This window comes from Uranotaenia lowii, unplaced genomic scaffold, assembly GCF_029784155.1.
Source record: "Uranotaenia lowii strain MFRU-FL unplaced genomic scaffold, ASM2978415v1 HiC_scaffold_991, whole genome shotgun sequence".
NCBI classification, from domain to species: Eukaryota; Metazoa; Arthropoda; class Insecta; order Diptera; family Culicidae; genus Uranotaenia; species Uranotaenia lowii.
This window is the reverse complement of record NW_026598968.1, coordinates 1-15919: the sequence shown is the minus strand read 5'-3', so window position 1 is coordinate 15919 and position 15919 is coordinate 1. Positions and strand designations below refer to the sequence as shown.

General features: G+C 41.2%; 1 protein-coding gene and 2 pseudogenes across 1 annotated transcript; 1 reads left to right on the top strand and 2 right to left on the bottom strand.

Annotated features, from left to right (window-relative positions):
* Positions 1-5945: 5945 nt before the first annotated feature.
* Positions 5946-7710, bottom strand: LOC129761026 (translocon-associated protein subunit alpha-like; annotated as a pseudogene).
* A 1176-nt stretch (positions 7711-8886) lies between these two features.
* On the top strand, positions 8887-12286 carry LOC129761028 (acidic leucine-rich nuclear phosphoprotein 32 family member B-like). Its single transcript, XM_055758726.1, has 3 exons — positions 8887-9685; positions 9775-10329; positions 10481-12286. Exons 2-3 carry the CDS (start codon positions 10219-10221, stop codon positions 10832-10834), a joined length of 465 nt encoding a protein of 154 aa, XP_055614701.1. The 5' UTR covers positions 8887-9685; positions 9775-10218; the 3' UTR covers positions 10835-12286.
* On the bottom strand, positions 11860-15481 carry LOC129761027 (translocon-associated protein subunit alpha-like; annotated as a pseudogene).
* Between the last annotated feature and the right edge of the window lie 438 nt (positions 15482-15919).

The window sequence follows — 15919 nt, the reverse complement described above, 5'->3', positions numbered from 1 at the left end:
CAAATCAGCTGCCGATGAGTTCTGGTGTTCTAAACATAACCGTTTAACAGTGAGATCAATGGATATTTTTGTTCTTACAACTTCACGGTTGAACATGTAGCATGGGAGATTATTTAGAGGCTGTTCAAGTGGAATGAATTCGTTAAGCATTCTTGTTGCGCGGTGTATTCCCGTAGCCACTAAGCCACCGTCCAAGATCGGTCTGGAATATTGTCGATGCCAAGACAGGAGTGACGCTCTTTTATTTACAAAACGCATGACCGCAAGTTCTCTTCTTTGTTGCAGCGGAATAATACCAGCCATCACTTCGAGTGAACCTGTGTGGGTGGTTTTTGTGGAGCCCAAACAGATTCGAATTCCTGCCCATTGTAGTCTATCCAAAATAATGGCTTCTTTTTGTGATAACTCCGTCATAAATATGGAACCGTATTCCAATATTGATCTCACACATGACTTAAAAATAACTAACAATGCTGCTGGATGTGCTCCCCATAACTGGCCCGATATGCTTCGTAAAAAGTTAAGATACGGAGCTGTACGTTTCTGTACCTCTCTAATATGACACGACCACGACAGATTTCGTGTGAGGTACATGCCGAGTAACCTCAGGGATCTGACGTATTCCAAAGTGCAACCGCCGATATTTATTTCTGGAGGATTATCGCATTGTTGTGTCGAGATCAGGAGGCACTTACATTTCGTCGGCGAAAGTTCTAACCCAAGGTCGAAAATATTTTCCACAACTATATCCACTGCCCTTTGGAGAGATTCGCAACTATGCTCCAGTGAGGTTCCTCTTACAGCAATTGTTGTGTCATCGGCGTAATTTACGGTTATCACATCAGGAGGGACACTGTTGATCAATCCACTGATCACAACATTAAAGCATAACGGACTTAGTGGAGATCCCTGAGGAAGGCCTTTCCACGTTGTCCTAGATATTGAATCTAATCCACTCGAAATGCACAAATTCCTTTCTTCAAACAGATGGAAGATACTTTTTACTAGACATTCAGGGACTGTTAATGAGCGTAATTCGCGGACCAGAACATTAATTTCCACGTTGTCGTAGGCGGCTTTGATATCGAGGCTACATATCACCACATGCTCTCTTCTTTTCAAAGCTAAGGAAGCTTCGTTAATCAGTGGAAACAACGCATCCATTGTTCCTCGTCCTTTCCTAAAACCGTTGATAGCTGAAGGGAACAGGTTGTTGTTTTCGATGAAATGTTCTAGTCGATCTTTGATTATGAGTTCATACACTTTGCGAAAACATGAAGCTAACGCGATTGGACGAACAGCAGAAGGAGAAATCGGATCATGGCCACTTTTAGGAATCGGTACAATTTTATAGGTTTTCCAGCTTTCCGGAATTCTTCCTGAAGCAAAAATTTGGCAATAGATTTTTCGCAACTGACTAAGCGCCGCCCATGGGAGACGATTTATGACGGAATATGGAACACCATCCAAACCAGGAGCCGAATCTTTACCGGTTTTCAAAACAGCTTGAATATCCGATACTGAGAATGGAAAACCAGTTTGAGAGCAACACGAACATTGTAGAAAAACCGGGGGTGGATTTTTGGCAGATGAGGGAGCCAACTTGTCCAAAACATCGTTGGCCAAATTGTCCGAAATTCTGATGTTTTTTGATGGCTCTCCGCGTCCTTTGAACCTTCTGGCCATCCTCCATAAGGTTGTGAGGGACGTAGAACTATCACAGCTATCACAAAAATGTTGCCAACTTTTCCTCTTCTTCTCGCGTACCAAATTTCTGAACCTTCGTTCTGTATTAGCGTACCCTTCGTAAGCTTCGGTTGACAGTTCCCGTTTCCAAGCGCGGAAAGCAACTCTGGTGGCTTTCTTCGCTTCTGTTAGCTCTTCGTCCCAATAGGGTTGCGGTATTCGGCGGGTGTGGTTCGAGTTTACTGATGGGCAGGACCTGCGCAGTGCTTGCCAAATCAGCTGAAAGAAGACATCAAAGCTATCCGGTTCTCCATTTTCGACGAATGATTCCTCGAGGCTTCCGGCAAAACGTTCCCAGTCGATTTTTCGAACATTAATTCCAGAGTAGAATTTCATCGCGCATGTAGTACTCGAATGAAAAACTATCGGAAAATGATCGCTTCCATTTGGTGAATCCAAAACCTCCCAGTCGAAGCACAAACTAAGGCTCGAAGAAACCAGCGTGATATCAATTGCGCCCCACGACCGGTTTACATCAAACCTAGTTGGCTGACCGTTGTTGAGAATGACGAGATGAGATGTTTCGATGGCTTGATGAAGACGGTCTCCACGTATGTTTCCATGCTCGCTTCCCCATAGGTGATGTTTTGCGTTAAAGTCTCCTCCAATGATGCACGGTTTCGGAACGGTTGATAAAAAATTTTCAAACTGAGTCTGCGATATGTTGGCTTGCGGGTGTATGTACACAGATACAATAGTGATCAACCCGGAGATGTATTTGATCTGGCAGGCAACGGCTTGAATATCCGCTGGCAGTGCAATAGGAAATGCTACGGGATTTAGTTCTGAACGAATCGCGATGGCTACGCCCATCGAGTTTCGTCTGTGATCTTTACGAAACATGGTGTGCTGCGGTAGATTAAAGTTTGTGTGACTGTCGAGATGTGTTTCACTCAAAAGCGAAATATTGATATTATGTGTATTTATGAGCTGGGTTAAGGATGAGCGTTTACTATTTATCCCTCTACAATTCCATTGTAGACATTGCAGAGGAACGGTGGTTGTTAAAGTGCTTGGTGTGGTCTTTTCATAATCTGAGATTAGCAAAATAGCCTTTCATTTTATCACTAACAACATCTGAAATTCTCTCCAAAACCATTTGTTGGATTTTTTGTCGAGTTTCAATATCTTCCTCAGGAACTTCCAGAGCATCTGCAACGATATCGATGACCTCAGTAGATTCAATCGTCGATCGGATCGAATCGCAAACCCCGTCAGAAATGTTAACTTCAAGTTGGGGAAGCTCATCGTCCGAATCGACATTATAACGACGTTTGCTGGAAGGATTAGATCCATTCTTGTCAACATTATTTGTTTGGCAAGCTACTGCCACGGTGGATATTGTTGTTGGTTGAGAGATGATAGGTAGTGAGTTTGATGAATCATTTGAATTTGTTCCACAAAACCAATCGACACGTCCTTGTGAAAAAGTGTCACGCCGCTCTTTATCGGTTTTCTTTTTTTGAATTATTTTCGGACATAGCTTGTGATCATTGGCCCGATGGGAGCCTAAACAGTTAACGCACTGTGGCTCACTATTTTCACACGCATGATCTTCGCCGCCCACTTGCTCCAAGCACTGATTGCAGCGTTTAGCACTCTTGCATCCTTTTTTGTCATGTCCCAAGCGCCAGCAGTTACCACACTGGCGGACAGGATAAATGTATTGCTTAACAGCATAAAGCACTCTATTTAACTCGATGTGAGTAGGTAAACTCTGCCCAGCGAAAGTAAAAATCACCGTAAACAGGGCTTCCTCTTTATCATCAGCCAATTTTCTAAGCACACGACGAGCATGAACTATCTCCGGGTTATCAACTTGATTCGACTTGCGTTTATCGTAAGCATTAGCAAACTTCAATTCTTCATCACAAATATCCGGCTCAATATAGGCTACCCCCAGACACTCCACCAGCCGTTGGGGGATAAAAAAACGCACTTCATTTGAGGTACCGATGCCTGCTATTTCATTAGCAGCATCCCTCGATCGCATCAAAATTTTCATTTTGGTTTTAGAAACCGGCATAGCACGAATAAAATCGTCACCAAATTTCTTCACCAGACTTTTAGCAATCTTCGCAGCAGATATATTCCCGACATTTGTTTCAGCCATAACGAGATATGGCCCAGCATAATTTTCGTGATATTTCCGTACTCGAACTTCATTTTTCGATGACCTTGGTGTATCGTTGTGGGTCATTGCACCGCTCGACAATAGAGTGTGGAAGGAGAGAAGAAAAATAAATTAGATTTCAATTCAGCTCACACACACGATGTGCAACGTACCGTAGTTCAAACGAGACTGAGCATACAGGCTGTAAGTTTTGTTCCCCCCTGAATGAGCTGCTGCCCTCCTCTTTAGACGGCATCCGTGGGGCTTTGGAACTCAGACAGGGCGTGAACGGGATTCTGGGCCTTCTTCTGGGACGCTCGTCGTACCTTGGCCCGCACTTCTTCCGGTTTCTCCGGACGCACTAGCAGTTTCTTCTCCGGGGCCTTCATCTTCCACACCACGATTGGAGACTGTGGAGATTTTGTTTTGGAAAAATAAAGTATTTATAGTTTGATCTGGTTCATAAATGTTTCAATAAGACATTGACGTAAATTTTATTGTTAGTTAAAACAAGGTTTGATTGGTATTACGAAGTGACTTTGGTAACCAAAAAAAAGGTGTTTACTGTTAGACTGTGAGATATACAGTATTAAAACCATTATCTGTGATTAAAAAAAACAATAATTGAACTCCTTATCTCTTGTGTTGTGATCGGTGTTATTGAGTACGAAAAGGCGTATCAAAATAAGTTCACAGTGTTATGATTAAGGGTTCCAGAGCCGTGTGGAGTAGGGGAATCGATCGATTTGATTGTTATGGAGGGTTAGCAAGAATTGGGAAAATATATATACGCATATAATAGATAGTTATCCTAAGTAGCGTTGCAATCTCACTGGTACATGTACCGGAACCATACTTACCGAAACAATTTCCTGTCGAGTGTATTTGGTGGAAGCGACGTACGAATACTTAACCGTGTAGACAACGGAATTCATAAGATTATTGGCGATTAAATTAAAACAAACGGTAACCGGTAGATTATATCGTTCAACAAAAGACAATGAAACAAACTTAACAATTACCCCGGACACTATCAGCTAACCGCTGATGTTTTGCACATTCGCTTTGACCTTGGACGTGATCTGGATCTGGAGGCAGTATAGAGCGATACGCTGCAGATATGCCAGCAGATCCTTTTTCGTGGAACTTTCCGGACATTTGGTCGGCGATCTCGCGAGTCAGCTTATCCAGCTTGGTGCCGGATTCCGAGATCTTTTTGGTAGCATTGATCACATCCATAGTGGTCTTGAGCGGTCCACGGCCGCTGTAAAAAAAGGACAACTCAAGTTAGAAAACTAGACCATTCTACCACTTCTACTTATGATATCACAGTCAAAACGTACCGAGTGAAGTCTGTCATTTCCATCATGATCATGCACATGTGCTTAGCCATATAGATGATATCATTGCCGGTATCGTCCCACTTAGCCACTTCCGAGTCGAAGGTGAGCTTCTCCCGCCGGAACCGTTCCACCTGTTGCATGATCTTTTTTTTTTTTATTTTATACGGGATTTTCATCCTCTGGGATGATTCATCCCTACTTTGCATGATCTTCTGTTTGTCCTCTTCATTCATCTTTCGCATCGCTTCCTATAGGTAAATTTCGGTTAGAAACATCACTTGATGGTCACGGAAATTACCAATTCAAATAGAAATCGATATTGGTTAACAATATAAACAGAACATCTCACAAAAATTAGGATACTCAATTCTGATTTTAACATTTTAAATTGGTAATCGGAAATTACTTAGATTTTATTATTTTGGCAATCCACCTGTAACACGTCGTCCCAACTTACCCTGTTCATCAGCACAGCGCGACGAATTTCTCGCACTCCGCCGTAAACCAGCCTGCTGGCATCGATGAAGTCATTCTCGTCAACGTCCTTGGCCGAATTCGAAGAGAGCGCATCCACGGCAACGTCTACCCGCTGGGCAAATTTGGACATAACCTGATCCCACAAAACCTTCACGGCTTCCAGCACTCGTTTGGTGTGGATGCACGGTTCATAGTTGTCCTTTTCGGCTTCCACCACGTTGCAGACTCGGGCCGATCTGCCCTGGAGAGCACCGGCCATGTTTCTCAAATCCAATGCAATGCGCCTTCCTGCAGCGCCAGGTCACACTTATTCATATCCTCCAGAATGTGATTCTCCGAAACAGCCAAAAAGTCATCGATAGTGGTAATGTCATCGACTGCTTCCGTCAAAATGCGAACCTGGTTTTCCCAAGCCTGTCGGTAGGCTTCCATGTTTTCCTGCGCAACTTTGGAATTGAGACAAGCACACGGAATCAGAGCGGCATTACTGACCTGTGGGCACAGCGTCTCGATCTGGGCCGCGGCGTAGCGCAACATTTTAACACCGTCTTCGTGGTTGGACATGTTGCACACAAGGTTGGCAACCTCGACCAGCTTTTCTGCATGTTTAGTAAACTGTTCGGCCCGTTCGTGAACCTGCTTTTCGTTGCCAGAATGGGTAGCATCGATCAGATCCAGAAGTGGCATGTTAGTCTCGTGGAATGAGTCCGAAACATGATCAACAACGGCCTTACGCAGCTGCCGGCGAAGGTCAAATAATCTAGCTCGTTCCGTTTTGACTTGAGGGTTATTTGACAAAACGGTTATCTAGCATAATGTGACCTTTCGCAAAATACAATTTTTTTCATTAAAATTTGTTTGCCAACTAACTATTCTGTCAAACGAATTTCTGGAAGATAATGCCAGAATTATTGTTCCACGCTGAATTGTGCTTTTTGTGTTGATGATGGTGATGGGCATTCTACATATTTGTGTCTCTGTTTTTATGCTTTGTTAGCTACCCTTCTACCGATAGCTACCGATAGCTACCCTTCTCAAAGCAATGAGTTCTCCAAGCCATTGATCTAATCGTCGGCACAGACAGATCGCTTTGCCGTGGGCTTTGCTTTGGGGACACTTTGCCGCCCTTGGGAGAATTTTCTAGAAGAAACGAACGACTTTCATTAGTGAGTTAGTACAATTAAGTATTAGGAATTAGGACTTCCAATTTTTGTTTATTGAAGATTTTTAAGTTGCTTATCGAAATATGTTCCAGAAAGAAAGTTTAGTTTCTATAAGAAAAAAAACAAGAAAAACTTACGAATCCTCTTGAGTGTTTCTTGTGGAATCCATTCATAGTCCACATACTTGGTACTGGTGGTTCCGGTTTTCACAGTTTTACAGGCAGCTGGGGAGCGTTCACGCTTGCCACACGATGCCAGGAATTGTTGGCCGAGCACCAGCAACAAAACTACAACAGCCGCCAGGAACACGTACAGGAAGAACGTTTCCCCATCCAAACCCTGATAACTGATTTCCGCTGGCGTAACGGTAGTTGAGCGCAATGTTCAATCCGGCAAACGATTCAGATGGAAGGAACGAGTAAGAGACGGTCGCTTCGTGACCCGGTTTAATGTCTCAGTTGTAGGCAATAGCCGAAAAGTTTTGAATAAAGTAATTGAAATTTCTACTATGAAATCGTCACTTCTCTTATTGGCGAATCCAACGAGGAATTCGACAGGATTTCCGGCAGGCAATTCCAGTTGAGTTCCAGTAACATATCTGCATCTACGGAACGTATCTGCGTCTGGCGATTTCGTCGTTTCTGGCTCTTCATCTGTTTCCCGGTTTCTCGTTTTGGGTTACCGATGCCTCATCGGATTCAACTACAACATCCAATTCCATTCCAAGTATGGTACCAACCAACACAGATATCACAACAGACCCATCCAATAGTAATCGAATCATTTGGTTTCTTCTTAAGTTTCTTCGACCCTTTGGTGCAGGGGGATTATCACGACCGCAAAAGCAGCAGATGTTATCAGAACTCATTATGATAAAACACACAAAACACAGGTTCAAATCGACTTCTTCTTCTTCTACTTGAGCTGCTTCACGGGCAACTCGGGTTAAGGGCCAGGAATCGACGACTTCACTGCTGAGTTTAATGACACATCAGCAACCAAAACAGAGTCAAGTTTCAGAAGTAAGGTTAGGTCCGAATCAACTGAAGAGATTCTAGTGAATTTCGGCAAAACTGCATAAAATGTTGAAATAAAACTTCGCGTTTATAACTTGTTCGTTACAGTTTCAAGCAATTCCAGATATAACTGTGAAAAACCAGTTTTACACAAGAAATTAGCGAAAATTCTAGAGTGAAATAAAAACAAGCGTCCGTTTTGTAAGCCAGTGGTGTTTTGTTTCATTTTGTTCTTCATTTAACTCACTATCTCAAGAAGTCTGCAAAAAACTCCTTCACATCAGGAACGAAGTTCCAATATACATAAATAGGTTTTGCATAAAAAAAATTTTAATATAACAATCACATATTCATTCTCATAAAAAATCCCCCTAACATAGTTTGCATATTTCCACCAGCTGAGGTATCAGTGCCCAGATTACAGAACTTTGTACACTGGAATGTGTTGCCAAATATAATAAGATATGAGACTGAGATGTTACTGACACATCAACACATCCTGATCTTCCTGGAACAAGTACGAAACCTTGTCCGCTTCCGTCCTTGGTAGTCGAAAAGAAATAACAAATATCCTGCCAGAGGGGAAAATACTCAACAGTCATCACGAGCCAAGCGGAAGCAATCCGCGGTATTTTCAATTACATCTAATATCACTCTCGCGAGATCTCGGAAAAAAGGCCAATCAAGTTAATATAAAACATCACTTTAATAAAATACGCGAACGATTATAAGCATCCGACGGATTCACGATCCCGGACTTTCGTTCCGACGAGAAAAAAACGTTTAGAAATTCGCTGCACATGCACAATCGAATACGATAAATATCAAAATCAAAACAAACGACGTAAACATTAGTAAACATCCATGCATGTCATCCTGCTAAGAACGCTGCCTTTTCATAAAATTTTCTTTGAAATGGCAGCGTTATGTTACAGGATGGCATGGATCTGTACTAAACATTTGCAGGATGGCATGGATCTGTACTAAAAATTTGCAGGATGGAATGGATTTAGCTAACCGGCGCCATAATATCCTGCAGAAAATATTAAAAAAAAACCCAATTATCCGTCAGTCCGGTGTAAGCGTGAGAGCTTTGTTATTGTTTTTTTAGTACGGACTGCGTGACGGATCGTTGATTGGCTTAGGTGCAAAATATTGCTGGTTCGCTGTCCCGGGGGCACCAAATCCAGATGGTTATGCCATCAGTTTCAGGTCATTTGCTGATCTACGAGTTCTTGCTTTCTTTCCGCTGTTGGCGCAGCTGTAGCCCGGAACAATTGTTTGATACCGCGGTCCGGAAAACCTAAACCGAGAACGGGAAGTGCGAGGATGACAGGCGCTGGTCATTCGGACAGATTGCGATCGAAAAGGGCAAAATGTTGGGTTTGAAATTATGGAGGTGTGCCGCTATTAAACTTAAAATTCGAGTGCTTCAAGCAAAGGTTTCCGAAATCAGTGGCCCTTATGTGAAGAGGGTTGTGGAAAATTTGACCGAACCCGATGATAGACAAAATGATGCCGTGAATGCTCGCAGCGAGCTAGATCTTCGCATTATGGCCTCATCTACCAAATTCCAGAGGTTGAATTGGCATACAGTTTTCCGGAGAAAATAGAGTATAATTTGGTATCGTACGGTAGCTGCCAAATACCGACGTTGGCTTTAGTGGCCAAGAAGTATAAAAAGATCGAACGCTTTATTCCACAACACTATTGCAAGATCAAACGTTAGTATTTGGTGAAAGCTAACAAAACTCTTCCTCAGAAGGGGCTTAAGGCGGCCTTGAAAATTCTGAGAGAGAACACGCCAAATCCTGAAATTTTTCTCACGTAAGTAATCATTGTTTTAATGTTTTAAAAATACTAAGAACTCACATTGAAATGAAAACTTGGCATTCTTACTGTATTTTAATTTTTAGTATTCAAACAAAATTTAATGTAGCTAAAAAAATAAAAACGCTGGTAAAAACAGTCTATGACCATGGTGATTACTTTGACCAGCAAAATCCCGTCACTGCGACGATTGCCAAATCCTACCTCGATGAGCTGGTCGTCAAAGAAATGGACGAGTAGCAAATTTGGCTGGTACTTAAAAATTAATATCTCCTGGAAGAAGGACAACTTCCGGTGATCTCAAAATTGTTGGCAATAGGAGATGAAAAATTGCGGCTCGGTTTCCGGATCGACGAGACGCCGGAAAACGATTGTGCAGTGGATCTAGAGGACAATTTTGATCATCGAAGTGAAATGGACGGGGAAGAAGAAACAAGGAAATCATCGAAAAAACGAAAGAAAATGGAAAACCTAAACGGCGGAGAGCAAAGCGTTCCATAGTTGATGACCAGTTCTTTTGTCTAGAGGATATGGCTTGGTTTTTGGACCAGCAAGATGAGCGAGAAATGCGGAAATTATCGGGAAAACCAGAACGAGATGCACTGATTGATGTCGATTATTTCGGTGAAAACTTTGGGGAGGTAATTGCTTAGTTTATAATAAGAGCACTCAGCCACACTTACAACAGGTGGAGCAACCACGAAACTCGTATTCATATTTTAATCAGCAATAGACAAAAAATTAAAAAAAAATCAACGTAATTGGTTAGTTAAACCTTGATCATTCTTTCAGGAAAACGACTCGGAAGAAGACAATATGATGTATAATCACTTTTTCGACGACGACGATGTTGACTCAGATATTAATACGGCGAAGAAACAAACCAATGATGTTGCAGAATCAGAAGATGATGAGATAGAAAATGATAATAATGATGAAGAAGACGAAACCGGCGAAGCTAACAAAAACCCGTCAGTAGAAGCAGAATATGAGGATGAAGTTGAAAAGAACAGAAGACTTCGATTTGAACTGTACAACGGTTCGGGTGATTTCATTCCAAGTACCTCGGTCAAGAAGTCTGTTGTCTCAAAACCTGGTGTATCTAAAGACGAAGATTCTGAACAAGAAAAAAACCGCAAGATCTAATTGAGGGCGAAGATCAGGACCCCAGATCTTCATTCGAACTGCGACAGACAAAATTACAGCAACGGATTCAGAAAATGGAAGACCAACTGTTGCAGGATAAGCCGTGGCAGCTGAAAGGTGCCACTGTACCCAACCTCGATCGAAAACATTCCTCGGAGTTGATGATGCTGATGTAGTCATGTGCCGTTGCAATCAATCCGCCAAGGAACTTACGTTTAAAAAAGATGGTCCCAATAAAGTTCGGCATTTTTTCAGTTGTTGTAAACCACGAAACGAACAGTGTGGTTTTTTCCAATGGGCTGATGAAAATACTACTCCTGCAGCAGGATCATCATACTGGGGAAAAAGTCGTGATCCGATGAATTTGAACGAATTCCCGTGCAAGTTCCTCACAATTTTGGAACGGTTCCGGATACGAAGCTGGAAAAATTTTCAGTTGGTTTTGCCATGACCTAAGTGTGTAACTGTATGTTTCCTTCGTAAGAATACTGTGATATTTGTGAACGAAAGAATTAAATGACAGATTGAAATTAAATTACATGTAGAGTGTACAAACGAAACAAAAATCTAGCTAGTATATAGCATTGTCCTCTTATAGCGAACTGCAAAACTTATGAGACAACCTGACGAAAAGTCATCAAAACGAATTCTTCAACCGACGAGTATTCCTCTTTATTATCACGTCTCGATTGTTTCAGATGTTGATTTTCCTTGTAAAACCGTGATTCTCACGGTTCAAAACAAGCCAAACGGAAGATGATGGTAAAAGAGAAAGAAAAAAGTTTTGATTTGACTGAGCTATGGCTTTTAAAATGGCAATTGAATGGAAAATCGTTTAGTCTGATGGTGATTTCACATAATTGAAGCAGTGCCGAAATCGACAAAGAAAAGGCAAACATGCTACATCTGCCAGGCTTTGTCGGTTGCGTTTCTGTTTCAAAAACCTCATAAAGGTAACAAGAAAATTTTCCCAGGACCTTTCTTTTTTATGAAAAAGACACAACAACTTTATTATAATGTTTTTAATACACATATTTTCCGTCAATTTTTATTTTTCTATCGATGAATATTTTGTGTCATGTTCTGCCTTGTGAGTATTATTTATGTTGGTGTGTCTAGGGGCGGGGATGCAAGTTAAAATTTCAGTTGACTTCTAAGAAAATTGAAACACTTTCGTAACAAGTTTTATAGTTTTTTTTTCTTCTGCTGCTGCTTCATATACTCAGTGCAATATTCTTCGTATATATAGGTATATATATATATAGGTATATATAGGTAAAACATAGGAATGCTGACAACGCGATGAGTTTGCCATTTATGAATTCGTTCTTTATCTTGTTCTAACAGTACATTAATTGAGTTTATTTGTGTTGCCGTTGGCTGTTGCTAAGCTCGAGGATGTCTTTTATGATTTCAATCTTTTTTTTTTAATCATATTAAGATTCTTAACTATCTTTGAATAATAGCATGAATGATTACCTTATTACAGTATATGTAAATTCGGTGCGACTTTCAACGTTAAAAGCTACATTGGAAAATTTTCAATATCAATGTAGAGTAAGAAGTTTAATTGTTTTCATTCTCCAAAAAACTGGTTTACAAACTCTTGTTGACTGTGCGATTATATAAGTATTGATAAAATGCATCTACTCATTACGTGGTGAGAAATGTATAAATAAATATAACGATGCGATACACAAAAAAAAAACTACAAAATAGTGATGAAATATAGACCATCGTTCTTTATATAGCTTTTCTATAAAATGGGGTTTCCTATTTTGAGGGCCAAATTTGTTCTCGCAATGAGGTTTACAACCTTTAAAATTCCTTTCCTCTATTAGATTCTGCTCTGATAATCTAACTATTATAAGCTGCTTTGATATCAGCTCATGATAAAATCTAAAACAAAACAAAAATAATGCTTTCCCTACAGCATACAGGCTGTAAGTTTTGTTCCCCCCTGAATGAGCTGCTGCCCTCCTCTTTAGACGGCATCCGTGGGGCTTTGGAACTCAGACAGGGCGTGAACGGGATTCTGGGCCTTCTTCTGGGACGCTCGTCGTACCTTGGCCCGCACTTCTTCCGGTTTCTCCGGACGCACTAGCGGTTTCTTCTCCGGGGCCTTCATCTTCCACAGCACGATTGGAGACTGTGGGGATTTTGTTTTGGAAAAATAAAGTATTTATAGTTTGATCTGGTTCATAAATGTTTCATTAAGACGTTGACGTAAATTTTATTGTTAGTTAAAACAAGGTTTGATTGGTATTACGAAGTGACTTTGGTAACCAAAAAAAAAGGTGTTTTACTGTTAGACGTAATATCTCACAGTATTAAAACCATTATCTGTGATTAAAAAAAAAACAATAATTGAACTCCTTATCTCTTGTGTTGTGATCGGTGTTATTGAGTACGAAAAGGCGTATCAAAATAAGTTCACAGTGTTATGATTAAGGGTTCCAGAGCCGTGTGGAGTAGGGGAATCGATCGATTTGATTGTTATGGAGGGTTAGCAAGAATTGGGAAAATATATATACGCATATAATAGATAGTTATCCTAAGTAGCGTTGCAATCTCACTGGTACATGTACCGGAACCATACTTACCGAAACAATTTCCTGTCGAGTGTATTTGGTGGAAGCGACGTACGAATACTTAACCGTGTAGACGACGGAATTCATAAGATTCTTGGCGATTAAATTAAAACAAACGGTAACCGGTAGATTATATCGTTCAACAAAAGACAATGAAACAAACTTAACAATTACCCCGGACACTATCAGCTAACCGCTGATGTTTTGCACATTCGCTTTGACCTTGGACGTGATCTGGATCTGGAGGCAGTATAGAGCGATACGCTGCAGATATGCCAGCAGATCCTTTTTCGTGGAACTTTCCGGACATTTGGTCGGCGATCTCGCGAGTCAGCTTATCCAGCTTGGTGCCGGATTCCGAGATCTTTTTGGTAGCATTGATCACATCCATAGTGGTCTTGAGCGGTCCACGGCCGCTGTAAAAAAAGGACAACTCAAGTTAGAAAACTAGACCATTCTACCACTTCTACTTATGATATCACAGTCAAAACGTACCGAGTGAAGTCTGTCATTTCCATCATGATCATGCACATGTGCTTAGCCATATAGATGATATCATTGCCGGTATCGTCCCACTTAGCCACTTCCGAGTCCAAGGTGAGCTTCTCCCGCCGGAACAGTTCCACCTGTTGCATGATCTTCTGTTTGTCCTCTTCATTCATCTTTCGCATCGTTCCTATAGGTAAATTTCGGTTTGCCTTTGTGTTGATGATGGTGATGGGCATTCTACATATTTGTGTCTCTGGTTTCATGCTTTGTTAACGATAGCTACCCTTCTCAAAGTAATGAGTTCTCCAAGCCATTGATCTAATCATCGGCACCGACAGATCACTTTGTCTTCCGCTGCCGTGGGCTTTGCTTTGGGGACATTTTGCCGCCCTTGGGAGAATTTTCTGGAAGAAACAAACGACTTTCATTAGTGAGTTAGTACAATTAAGTATTAGGACTTCCATTTTTTGTGTATTGAAGATTTTCAAGTTGGTTATCGAAATATGTTCAAAGTTTAGTTTCTATAAGAAAAAAAAAACAAGACAAACTTACGAATCCTCTTGAGTGTTTCTTGTGGAATCCATTCATAGTCCATATCCTTGGTACTGGTGGTTCCGGTTTCCACAGTTTTACGGGCAGCTGGGGAGCGTTCACGCTTGCCATACAATGTCAGGAATTGTTGGACGAGCACCAACAGCAAAACTACAACAGCCGCCAGGAAGAACGTTTCCCCATCCAAACCCTCATCGATTTCGATAAGCGAAACGGTTTCATTGAAGACGGCTTCGGAAAACTGATTTCCGCTGGCGTCACGGTAGTTGAGCGCAATGTTCAATCCGAATGGCCGACCGCCAACCGATTCAGATGGAAGGAACGAGTAAGAGACGGTTTAATGTCTCAGTTGTAGGAAATAGCCGAAAAGTTTTGAATGAAGTAATTGAAATTTCTACTATGAAATCGTCACTTCTCTTATTGGCGAATCCAACGAGGAATTTGACAGAATTTAGAGAGGCCTTGTAAATAGAAGGAACGTATCTGCATCTGGCGATTTCGTCGTTTCTGGCACTTCATCTGTTTCCCGGTTTCTCGTTTTTGGTTACCGATGCCTCATCGGATTCAACTTCAACATCCAATTCCTCGTCTAATTCATCCTCGGTAGCATTGGCCATGAACCGGGAGCCTAGAAAAACCCAAAATTACTGTTGCGAAAATAATGCCACGTGAAAACTTAAAACTTACCGTTGTCCGCCGTAAGGAGAACCGCCGGAAGAACCAGCAAAGCAAAGACCAAAAGTTTCTTCATTGGAAGTAACTGTTCTGCTACTTGAATCACTGAGTTTATTCACAAAATTTACACTTTATTTATTCACTGGGAAAGACACTTACATCCGCTAGCGCTAACCGTGGTAATATGAGGTAGCTTTTCTACCAAATGCTGCACGGCTGGACGTTTTGCGATGAAAACGTTGTAAAACCGTTATTAACTGACCCTCACCGCAAGGCCATTTGTATGCAAATGACGGATTTTCTGGATCCCCCAAAATTCCATTGTTACGATTTAGAAGGCAAAAGAAAATGCAATAAAAACATTAGATTGACGTGTACTAAATTGGCGGCGTTCTGCATGCAGGATGGCACTGGCTGTACTAAATATTTTTAGTACACTTGCAGGATTACTTATCCCCGGATAACTATTAGCCTCTCAAGAAATTCACTTTTAGTGACCTTGATGAAATTCATTTTTTTTTGGAGTTTGTGATCTTAGAATTTCCAAGGGGTACCGTGTGATCACCTTAACTTATTTCTTGACCAAAATCATCCAGCACACCTGAATTAATCTCAGATATTCGAAAATGGGCATTAATTCGATTTAATTGCAAGATAGTGCTGCCATCTATGACCTAAAACTAGAGAAATCTAGAGTTTGTTTTGATTAGGTCGTATGAGCCACATTGCATGTTCCGAGAAAATCGCTGTTGAAATTATTAAACACCAAAGTTATTTT

Coding starts and splice junctions, on each gene's coding strand:
- LOC129761028 (XM_055758726.1), top strand. CDS start 10,219: ATGGCTTGGTTTTTGGACCAGCAAGATGAGCGAGAAATGCGGAAATTA. Junction 10,330..10,480: donor TCGGTGAAAACTTTGGGGAG/GTAATTGCTTAG, acceptor TCATTCTTTCAG/GAAAACGACTCGGAAGAAGA.